A 12,290-nucleotide genomic window follows, 5' to 3' on the forward strand; every position below is an offset into this window, starting at 1 on the left:
TAAATGTACTTGATTATTTTGTGTTTCAGTTTGGTCAATACATGTGATGTTTTTTGATATTTTAAAGGACATTCGGTGGCTCTTAGCCACAGTCACATTTGTTGGTAAAGACTCTGGTTCTGGCCTCTGATTGGTCCAGGTGGGCTGGCAGCTGAAGCACCTGGTGGAGAAGCTGAGGGCGGAGTCAGCGGGCGTCGTCCTGGTGGTGAAGAAGAGGCCGTCCGGGATATCCGGCGGCTTCGCACCTGCTCCGCTGAAAAACCTGCGCTGGAGACCGCCGCGCGTACAGGTGAGCCGCCGTGACTGACGGCCCGTCGGGTTTAAACGTCAGATAACGATAAATATCACGATATCGGTCATATTAATGATCAGATAACGATAAATATCCTGATATCGGTCATTAACGATCAGATAACGATAAATATCACGATATCGGTCATATTAATGATCAGATAACGCTAAATATCACGATATCGGTCATATTAATGATCAGATAATGTTAAATATCCTGATATCGGTCATATTAACGATCAGATAACGATAAATATCACGATATCAGTCATATTAACGATCAGATAATGATAAATATCCTGATATCGGTCATATTAACGATCAGATAACGATAAATATCATGATATCGGTGATATTAACGATCAGATAATGATAAATATCCTGATATCGGTCATATTAACGATCAGATAACGATAAATATCATGATATCGGTCATATTAACGATCAGATCACGATAAATATCACGATATCGGTCATATTAACGATCAGATAATGATAAATATCCTGATATCGGTCATTAACGATCAGATAACGATAAATATCCTGATATCGGTCATATTAACGATCAGATAATGATAAATATCCTGGTATCGGTCATTAACGATCAGATAATGATAAATATCCTGATATCGGTCATATTAATGATCAGATAACGATAAATATCCTGATATCGGTCATATTAATGATCAGATAACGATAAATATCCTGATATCGGTCATATTAACGATCAGATCACGATAAATATCCTGATATCGGTCATATTAATGATCAGATAACGATAAATATCCTGATATCGGTCATATTAACCATCAGATAATTATACATATTCTACCACAACTTTACTGTTCAGTCCAGCTGCTCTCATCGACCTTCAGCTTCGTCTACAACACAGTTGGAGACGAACTGGAGAACATAGTGGAGCATTTAGCAGCTAAAGAGGCCGATATTTGTTCTCAGGAGTCGGTGGAGGCCAAACCAGAGCTAAAAGAACACTAATGTTGTCTGTGAATCAACTTTATAAGGCTGTAATATGTCCAACATTGTGTTTTATTATGTTTTTTTGCAGTATTTTTTTATTCATGCACAAATTAAAAACGTGTATAAAGAAAGAGGTTGATGTAACCATACCCCCAGGCTGCTTCACTAACCCTCCTCTGGGTAAATAAAGCTCCTGTCATCGCTGCTTTTAGTGAAGCCGTTTCTATTTATCAGCAATCCAAGCAGAAAACACAGCAGCCACCCAGTCTGCTGCTCTGCTGAGGTGTGTGTGCGGGAACAATGGATCCCTTCTTGTCTTCTCCTGACAGTTGATAGGAAACACTCCAGGCACGAGGCTGCGTTGATGTGAGACATCTTTGGAAGGTGACTCATTCGCTGCTCCACAATGTGACAATTATGAATTCGCCAAACGGCCTTCGGGGGTCCAGGAAGTGTGTGTTCAGGGAAGATGGGCGTCTTAAATGCCCCTCGCCGTCACGTCACCTTCCAGTGGAACATCAAGCAAATGTAGTATATGAAAAAAAAAAAAACATCTTAATCCTGATACTTTACATTTCTACGTCTCTTTTGTCTATTTTGAAATGCTGCATTTGTTGGGGGACTATTTTCAGCGGCGGATTGATCCACATTTGGTGCTGTAGGGAGTGTTTGGAGCAGCAGGACGGTGTGTGTGTGTGTGTGTGTGTGTGTGTGTGTGTGTGTGTGTGTGTGTGGGGCTGAGTCAGAATAAAAACCACAATGTGTGTGTGTTCATGGTGATGAAGGAAGACGTCACCCAGTGTAACAATGAGGCTTAATAGTGTGTTTTTCGTGGTTTCCGGAGTTCTGTGGCTCAGAGGAAGATCTAGTGATCAGACTGTGACACACACACACACACACACACACACACACACACACACACACACACACACACACACACACACACACACACACACACTACATGTACAGTCTGACTTATTTTTCAAATAAAAGTTTAGAAACATCTTTAGTCAGCCGGGGAACACGTGTTTCTATCTTAAACTCCTTTTGTGATGCAGACGAAGCAGAAAACGAGCTGAGTTGAAGCTCCTGCGTTTCTAGAAATCCAAAGTCTTTGGAGGTGAGGAAGGAAGCAGGAGAGCTCAGTCGTCCGTTTCTCCTCTCGAGCTGAAACGTCCTACTGTTGTTTTATGATAAACACCTCTGCAGTCTGCTGTGTGACGGAAGTGTTGTTAAAACCTCAACAGAGACTCTGTTCAGGAGGAGTTACAGAACATGTGTTTCCTTTCAGTTCAAGTTATACTCAGTTTACTCTCTCTTCCCTCGTTGTGTTCGGACCTCTCAGGGAGCTCCGGCGCTCTACAAATCTCATCAGCCAGAAATCTCAGACGCTCCAGGGAAGAGAGGGAAGACGACCATATTGGATTTGTACGTCCCTCCTCCCCCTGCAGCACCTTACGTACCACTGTGAGTAGCAGACTGAGAGTTCACTCAGTTTTCTCTGATTTATCCTCATTTAATGCCGTCTGAGTGACCCTCCTTCTCCTCCTCCTCCTCTTCCTCTTCTTCTCCTCCTCTCCTGTTCCTCTCTGCAGTGACGCGAACATGAACGTGTCTCCTGGTGTGAAAATGAGGCCGAAGTCTCCGAACTCGTGTCTGGACGCAGACATGCGGCGACGCTTCTCTGCTGCTGATGACAAAAAGGCGTCCGTCAACCCTCCACCTGAACTCAACCAGCCGATCCCCGTGTGCCTTAGACAGCGCTCCTCTTCACGCGGTGAGTGTAACAGCCACTGCTCTGTACCCACTAAAGGAAATAAAGGATAAAAAGATAATGGGGAAAATAAAACACTTTTGGAATTGATCCAGTAGATCACCTCAGTCAGCAGCTGCACAACAGACGGCATTGGTTACAACATGATCCTTTGGGACAAGTAGGTCCACTAAAAGAGCTTGTTTGATCCACTGACAGGCTCAGAGTGTTATTCTAAGTGTGTGACAGCATCATGGAAAGGATCCCTACAGAGAGAGACCTGGAAGATCCTTTTGGTTTAACCACAAACAGCCGTTATATCGCTCTCTGCACACACACCAGACTCCATTCACAAAAACAGGGATTTTAGCTCACAGAACGCAGGAGCTGCTGGTCTGCGGCTGCCTGGATTAGTTAGTTTGTTTTTCTTACTGTGAAACTTATGTGTTTTTGAAGGGTTAGATCTGATCCAGTACAATATTTTACAACACACAATAACACAAATAACTGTTTAAGGGAGCAGTAGACCAGCAGCAGAATTCCTGTTTTTGTCAATGGAGTCTGGTGTGTGTGCAGAGAGCGATATAACAGCTGTTTGTGGTTAAACCAAAAGGATCTTCCAGGTCTCTCTCTGTAGGGATCCTTTCCATGATGCTGTCACACACTTAGAATAACACTCTGAGCCTGTCAGTGGATCAAACAAGCTCTTTTTTGGTACCCACCAGTTATTTAGAAGCCAAAATATGTACAACTAGGATCCAGGTTTGAAAATACTGTTGTTGTCCTTTAACATAAAATATTCTCCTCCCCTGAACTAAACCCAAATCTGCCTCTGCGTCCTGTAGAAAGCTCTTCAACTTTTGTTGTGTCCTGGTGTTTTCCAGGTAAACCTCGGCCCGTCTCCATGCCGGTGGAGTCATTTTCAGGTGTGTCCGACCTGTCCTCCAGACCGGGGGCTCAGGGGAGGAAAGGTAAGCGCTCCACCTGTCGCCTGTAATCTCACCGTTATCAGCAATGGCCGCCCGTCTGTCTCATTAACAGCCGAGGTCAAAGCGTGGCGGGACGGGCTGAGTGCTTTGGATTTTTACCTCGTTGATTATTAACTGACGTGAGAGCTGCTGATTTCTTAGAGCGCGTCACCTTGACGAAACTGTGTGTGTGTGTGTGTGTGTGTGTTAATGGATTTTCAACTCAGAGAAGTTAAACAAAGACACATTAAGGTGGACAGTTTTCCACTGAAGCGAGACTAACAATAGAATTAACTTGCTTGACCTTTGATCAGGCTCAGTAGGTTACGTTACACTTTTATATCCTGATTTATTCAGATTATTAGGGGAAAGTTAGGGTCTTTGCTCCATACGAGCACAGAGGCACCGATCCAGTTAACTCTTGTTTCCGTCTCGCCTCCCGAACAGGGCAGGACGTCCTGCACAGGTATCTGAGTAACGAGGGAATCAGCACCATCGCAGAGGAGGAGGCGTGTTTCCCTCTACCGTACCGAGGACACCCGTCTGTCCGCGGCGTCGACCACATCAGAGGCAGCCAGTGCTTCATCAACGCCGACCTGCACAGCAGCGCAACCATCCCCTACCAGGAAGCGGCGTCAAAGAAGTCGGCCGCCTCCACCTCTGCCGCCGTTTCTCCTCCTCTGGCCATAAACAAACAGTCGACGTCGCTGCTCGGCGGCTGGCTGGCTCGTCTCCGGCTGCTCAGCCACTGATGGAGGCTTTGACTTCATCAGATAAGACAAATTCTCCTCGTCTGGCTCCTGCAGGAGGTCACGCTTTCTCAGTTCGAAGCTCAGGATGTCGACAGGGAAAAAAGGTTTTTTCCAAATGTCAATTTCAAAAGTGAATTCACGGAAGACCAACTTCTGGAACGAATCACCGAAAAAACTCAAAAACTCAAAGAGCAAGAAGAAAGCAAAGCGACATCTCTTCATACGAGGAGGTCCACGGTGATGTTCATCAGTTTAAATTTCCATTTAAAGGGAAACTTTCCAGATTTTCAACCAGCTTTGTATCATTACAACGTGGGTAGTTGATCCCACAGCTCCCCGCTCGTTCCACTCCACCAAGTACACGTCTGCGTTTTTTGTCTGCCCGCCATTAGAAAACGATTTTAACAGACATTCGTGGCTACTTCTGTGAACCAGAACACAGTTGATGGAGGAGGAAGAGGCCACCAGCTGGTGAGGACAGCGGTGCGGTTTATTCTGCTTATTGTACGTTTTCTACCTTTTTAGTAAAAGTGAATATCAAAGCCCCTTTTCTCTGTTTTCTGATCAGATAGCACCACTTTCATATAGACCATCCTTCCAGCTGTGAACTACTTTTAACAGTAACTCCAGTGGTTTAAGGTCCAGGTGTACTCCAGGACCCGGTGACATCACTGTCAGGTGAGGTTACAGGTGCAACAAAACACCCAACCACATCCATCAGTGATGCTGGCTGTGATCAGAGAGGAAACCAGAGCGGGCAGAGAGACTCATTATCATATTCCCAGCAGCCTCAGCTGTACTTTGCTTTTTATGCTAATTAGCAAATGTTAGCATGCTAACATGCTAAAGCATTGATGGTAAACATTACACCACCTGAACATAATCATGTTAGCACTGTCACTGTGAACACTTAGCATGCTGATGCTAGCTCCAAGCATTTAGAAAAACAGAAGATTAAACTGATAATCTTCCGATTTAGCCACTTAATCCAGTTTGTGGACCACTTGAGGTGAACTGGGATCCAGTTCAGGACATGACAGACATGTTTGGTCGTATCTCTCGGTACTTTTAAAGCCTTGAGTTCACTGCCTGCTGTCAGCAATGTCAGTTAATTAGAGCTGGAAAATCCCAACACATGTCAGCGTGATATGACAAACACCTGAAGCATCTCAAACACACCTGTCTTTAAGCCGTAACAACACTTCAGAAGACATGAATTTAGCCTCTGAAAGCTTTAGGAAAAAAGTATGGAAATATCTGTGCCAGTTCTGACTTTGAACCAGTTTGTGGTGAATATATAAACTGGGAATTAGTTAACTAACACAGTTTTAAATGTTGCTTTTTGAATGCTGAAAACAACATCTGGGTAACGATGTTTAGACCTGCTGATCTTCCATAAAGTGGAAAAACATTCAACATTCATCTTGTGCACAGAAACAGGAAAGAGCCGCAAAAAAAATACCTCACAGTTTCTGTTTATGGACGCCGGAATTAGCTGAAAATGAAGCTGGTTTTTGTTTTCAGTAGATGTTTTGGCGTCTTTTTATTCCTCATGTTACATGAAAAGAATCAATTAGCAGAATTAGAATCAATAAAATCTAAATCTCATGATTTTAGAGAATCAAGGCCGTGACATCAAAGTTCAGATTCAAAGAGCAAATTAATCAAACCTCAGTTTGTTTCTGAAGCGTTTCTAAATAAAATATCACAGCTTGTGTTTTCCTCTCAATCTCAGGAGCCGTTTGTGCCTCCAGACCTTTACTGTAGTTTATCTGGACAGAACGGTTTGTAAATACGTTTTATTGATTTGGTTTTTTTTATTATTTTATCACTGCAGACCAAATTCCAGCCCTTTATCTAAAAAAAAAAAGTGTGTGTGCTTTTCAGAGTGTAATATCAGTTTATGAGTAGGTAAGAAAATACAAATACAAGAGCTCAACATTGTCACTAAATTATTCAGGAGCTTCACACAAGTCTTGTTACAACAGTAATAACAAAAAAAAGTGTTTTTATAATAAATAATCAGATAAAATACAGTAACAAAATGCTTTAATAGTCAAAGGAAGCATGTATAACAAGATTAATAACATGTTAATCAACACAAATATATTTACCAACATGATTTTTTTATGACTTACATACATTTTAAGAAGGCAGCCTTAAAGTCGTTACTAAATGATGTCTTCCTTTAACAACTATCAAATGTGTGGCTCAAACATATAAACCCTCAGAGGCTGGTGAAGCTCACAGTTTTTCACATTTTGCTTATATTTTGGTTTTAGAGTGACATTTAAGCGCTTAACTCCAAAATAATGTGTTGGCGTTAAGAGATTTCAACCTTAAATTTATCAATTTTAAACTCAAACCTGCATTTGAGTTCATTCTGAAAACTTGCTGCCGTCACTTGGTTGAGTTTTTCTGCTGGAAGCTGCTTAAAATTTCAGGTAAAAATAACTGATAAGTGTTTCAGGTGTGGTTTACTGCACTTAAAAAAAACCTCAGTGGATCCTCTAGAGGTTCTTTGAAGAGCCCCCTTTTTGTTTGAGGTTTCTTCATCTACGGTTAACAAAAACCTCCTGAAGGAGTTCCTCAGGGAAGCGTCGTGGATCCTCTGATGTTTTCGGTCTGAGAAGCTCCTCACGCTTCCTCAAAGATCTTTATTTCTTTTGCAAAGAGTGTTTCTGATTCATGTTAGGTGACTTTATATTAACAGACATTATGCAAGAGTTTTGAAAGCTTGTACAAAAGATCATATGAGTGTAAATGAAACTGTAAATATCAGAAAGGCAACGTTCTGTTCTTGTTACTGGATAACTTTTAACATTTGAAGAGTTTAGAATTTTTGGTTCCTGAGCATAACATTTCAATCTGAAGTGAAAGACTATGTAACTTTTAAATAAAAACATATAAATTAAATTTGGATTTAGAGGTTAAACCCTTATCTGATCTTAGCTTATGGTGGCTAAACGTTAGCAAACTTTCCCATGTCACTCACTCTTAGTGGGATCACCTAACAAGGCTGAAGAGAATCATGGGAAATGTAGGCAACAGAAGCTCCTGCTTGGCAAAAGTTACATAGTCTCACTTAAAGATGGAAAATCCTGTTTGTATCGTTTCTCCAAACTACACGCATCATATTATGAATCTGTTTTGTCCTGTTAAGTATCTTGTTAAACTGGTTTTCACCATGAAAACCTGAATTATTCCACAGCTGTGCCAAATGATGCCTCTATGATGCTTTGTAACTTGTGAAAAATATAAAAAATAAAGTGCAATTCATTTTGAAAGATTTGAGTTTTCTATCTAGTAAAATAACGTTGATTAGGCACAAAAGACGTTTTAGACAAAGTGGAAAGAAAATACACGTTGAAAGCACCTGGTTTCTTTAGTGTATTTCTAAAATAAAGAATAATTTCCAGTACGAGTTAATCCACAAAAGACATTTTATGAAACAAAAACTGTTTATGTGAACTAATCTGCAGGAATATGTTTTATTTCAGTGCATAAATCTGATTAACAGAAAAATAAATAATATCGAAACAGATTTTTTAGGACAAGCTTTAGAAGTTAAACATTTAATTTAATTCACTTTTTGAACTACTCAAAGCCACTGAATGAGAGGGCGGGACTGTTCTGTGTCCTCTGCCTCTGATTGGTTGTTTAATCGATTGTTTTTTTTCTTTTTTTCTTCCACCAATCACCCACAGCGAAGGTGATGCCACATGATGGAGCTCTAATTATCATTGATTAAGAGAGTTAAAGGCAGAGAAAGTGATTTTAGATGGTTTTGGTTTTGGGACTTAAAGTTTCTTCATGTGCTGTAAAAAGTAAGTAATAAATGGCCTTTCTGTTAAAAAAGAGTCGAAGAAAGAGAAGTTAATGACCAATTAAGGTAAAAAAAAAAAAGGGAAGTTGTGTGAATTTATGAAAATAGAAGTGTTAATTGGTGCTAATTACCATGAGTGCACTAAACAAGTTATTATTCAGTGTCATTACACACGTTCATGTGCTGTATAATCTCTTCATATGTTGTTCCAGAAGCACACCCACTATCCTTAACATGCCTTATTTATATACATATGTGTATGTGTACATATGTATATAGCAATAATAAAGGAGCAGTTCAAGTAGAAGTGACCAAGTGTGTGATATAAACCCTCAAACTGAGAAACCTTCCACGTCAGCATCTATAAATATATAATAAAAAAAAGGGGAACCAGTGCAACTAATAATAATAATGACTTCCAAGCTGCTGATGTTGACCTTTTTTTAAATTTAACCCATAAGAGCCCTTTTCTCCTTTAAGTAAAGTGATGGGGGACATAAAACAGACTGAATGGAGCACGAGGAGCACGTTTCTGATCTTATTTTTGAGATACTACTGAGACTGCCCAAGATCTGATAAGATTAATATAATCTAGGACAATATTAGAGTTGTTAAATTGTCTGAAACTCACCTTTTAATAACAAAAACTATTTAAAATCAGCTGGTTGTTTTCACAGGCGTTAATCAGGCAGACCACCATTTTAGAAACGGTCACTGGGTCACATGACTGCACCAGGATGTTCAGTAGCTTCTGGATAAAGCTGTAAAGGGACATTTCCAGAACATTTAAAAGGTCTGTGACACCTGTGACACCTGTGACACCTGTGGGCTCTTGTGGGTTGAGTTCAAGTCTGAATAACCAGCGTGATGGCGCCATCTAGTGGACAACATCATTTACCTCAACAAATAAGTTCTGCCAAATCAGCAACTTCAGTGTTTCAGACAAACTAGTTTATAGTTTCAAGTTTCATCATCATTCAGAGTGCTGTGCTCATGATTGTTGAGGTGTTTATCTCCACTGAGGGAGTTCTTTTCAGTCCCTGTTGTTTCTTTGTCAGTTTGCAGAGAAAAATTAACAGATTTTTAAATGAAGTCTGGTGCAAAGTGTTGCCGTGAAATCAAGCCTGCATGCAGCAACACCTTCTGCTGCATGGCAGTTATGGTAGTTACAGTAAGTTTATTTTATTTTTGCAGAGAAATCTTAATTTTCCAGCCGTGGTGTCATTAACAGACAGATGTGTGGAGCTTGTCTGAGGTCAAACACACGACCTCAAGTCTCAGTGGGGCCTCTTCTAGGCGGCAGAAATGTTTTACTGTCCAGACAACAAGGAGGAAGTTTGTGAGCTGAGAAACAGAACAGATGAGAAGGGTTGTGAAGAGCATGTGAAACAGGAAGGACGGTGGGGTATAAGCATGCATGTCTGAGTGTGATATTCACTCTGTGGTCTGTTTGTCGGTCAGTCATATAGATTCTCACAAGCAGCACTGACAAACTCTAGTTCCTCCTCTGCTGCACACACAAACGCCAGACTGCTGGACGCCCGGACTGCAGCAGGTAAGACGTCTTTTTAAGGTTTCCTGTCTCTGAAAGCAAATATGTGAATCCTGTACAGTAACGGCACAGTTAAAATATAATGACATGTTAAATTTGACATTTTTAAATGTGTTTTTTGATGTTGACCACCACAAATACTTCTAGTCCCCTCAGTTTTAGCATGCACAAATTAAATCAATAGAGAAGTAACTAATAAGATGTGCGTTTTTTTTATAATTTGGGGGTTAATTATGTGAGATTTAACTTTAGATAAATACTATTAAAAGTATGCCGAATTAGCAATTAGCAGTCCCTGTTTGTGATGCACCTACTAATTTAGAAAATAATAGCACTGCGTTACTTTGACATGGAAGAAAATTTTAAAATGTGATGATTCTCAGGCAAGTTCTGGATTCATAAGGACGGTCTTTTTCTCTGTGAATTCTCTGCTGATTTATGGATGTTTATTAGCAATGGTTATCAAAGATATTGATGTGTGAATGTGATGTTTTAAAAAGTTAGTTTGGATTAGTAGAAACACATTTAAACATCAAAGTCACAGCAACTAGCCTAGCAGCTCCACTGGTCTGTGAGGTTAAATTGTGGTTTTTGTGAATGGAGTCTGGTGGTTTTGAATCAAAAAAACAAAAAGCATCTCTGTAGATTCAGTCCCACTGAAATATGTGTTTTGTGTGTTTGTGTTCAAACTTGACTGAGTTATGACTCACAGCAAATGAGGCATAAAGGTTTTTAAGTACTTTACATGCACCTATGTCTTTAACTGTCTGCACTTGCCACCTTTAGGTCCTACTGCAGCCATGAGTCGGCGGCGGATTTCGGTCAAAGATCTGGGTGAGGTGGACTGTCAGGGCTGGCTTCACCGCAGGAAGGAGGGCCGCAGCTTCCTGGGCAGCAAATGGAAGAGATACTGGTTTGTCCTGCAGAAGAGCTCCCTGTACTGGTACACCGACAAGATGGTGAGTCTTTGGCCACGTGGTCTCACATGATGAGCACTTCACCTGTTGCCAATCAGATCCAGAAACATGGGTTCAACTCATTCAACTCAGAAGAGAAACACCTGACTTACAGAAGAGAAGAAGAGCGTGATTACATCTACTAAACACAGACAAAAATCATTATTAGTTTTCTCCTGTTGTAACGTCACCAAAGTGCCAGTTCTGACTGGCTTGTTTGAATAATGCAGTTTCATCACATCACAAAGTCGATCAAGCATCAATTACACCTACATTTTAGTCATTTGTTGTTTCCCATAGAGCCCCATTGTTTGGAGCTTCATTTTGAAAGGGAACATGCCTTTAACATGCTTTTAGTTTAGCCACACACAGCTGTTATATCTTTCTTTTCAAAACCACCAGACTCCATTAAAAAAACCTCTAAATTTAATTCTCAGATCACGGGGGTTGCTGGGCTACCGCTGCCTGGATCATTTAGTTTGTTTGTGTCACTGTGTGACTTTGTTGTGTTTTAAAGTGTTCTTTCAGATCAGAACAAATGCATTAAAATATCAAAGTAACAGTAACTAGCCTAGCAACTCCCCTATTCTGTGAGGTAAAATCCCTGTTTTTGTCAATGGAGTCTGGTGTGTGTGCAGAGAGCGATATAACGGCTGTTTGTGGTTAAACCAAAAGGATCTTCCAGGTCTCTCTCTGTAGGGATCCTTTCCATGATGCTGTCACACACTTAGAATAACACTCTGAGCCTGTCAGTGGATCAAACAAGCTCTTTTAGTGCATCGAATGCATCCTGTGAGAGTCTATCACACAGATCACACAGGAACTCGAGGTGTTGTTTCTCTTCTCTGCAGGCTGAGAAAGCAGAAGGATTCATCAACCTGTCTGGCTTCACCATCGAACAGGCCAAACAGTGCAAGAAGAAACAGTACGACATGTTTTTTATTGTTGTTCTTCTCCTGGTTGTGTTACTCCAACCGAAAACACTCAGTTATGGTGGTGAGAAATGAGAAATATGTTCTAAACTCTGTTCAAGAGTATTTATGAGCCGCTCTGTGTTGTTTCAGTGCTTTAACAGCCAGTCACCCGCTGGTTGTGACCCTCTTCATCGCTGCAGAGAGCTTCACAGACAGGAACAAGTGAGTATTTAATATTCTGTACTGTGATGCTGCAAGGATTTATATTCTGTAAATACTTAATTTAATCAGGATGTCACT

General features: G+C 40.8%; 1 protein-coding gene across 1 annotated transcript in view; it reads left to right on the forward strand.

Moving 5' to 3' along the window:
* The window catches only part of cnksr3 (cnksr family member 3), a 49,875-nt gene that overhangs the window by 34,530 nt on the left and 3,055 nt on the right, over positions 1–12,290 (forward strand). The window contains exons 9-16 of the mRNA XM_070849850.1: positions 140–299; positions 2,619–2,736; positions 2,865–3,046; positions 3,907–3,993; positions 4,438–4,734; positions 10,907–11,079; positions 11,928–12,001; positions 12,141–12,212. Of these exons, the coding sequence (XP_070705951.1) occupies positions 140–299; positions 2,619–2,736; positions 2,865–3,046; positions 3,907–3,993; positions 4,438–4,734; positions 10,907–11,079; positions 11,928–12,001; positions 12,141–12,212 (1,163 nt within the window). The remainder of the gene's footprint in view (positions 1–139; positions 300–2,618; positions 2,737–2,864; positions 3,047–3,906; positions 3,994–4,437; positions 4,735–10,906; positions 11,080–11,927; positions 12,002–12,140; positions 12,213–12,290) is intronic.

Source organism: Pempheris klunzingeri, chromosome 18, assembly GCF_042242105.1.
Source record: "Pempheris klunzingeri isolate RE-2024b chromosome 18, fPemKlu1.hap1, whole genome shotgun sequence".
NCBI classification, from domain to species: Eukaryota; Metazoa; Chordata; class Actinopteri; order Acropomatiformes; family Pempheridae; genus Pempheris; species Pempheris klunzingeri.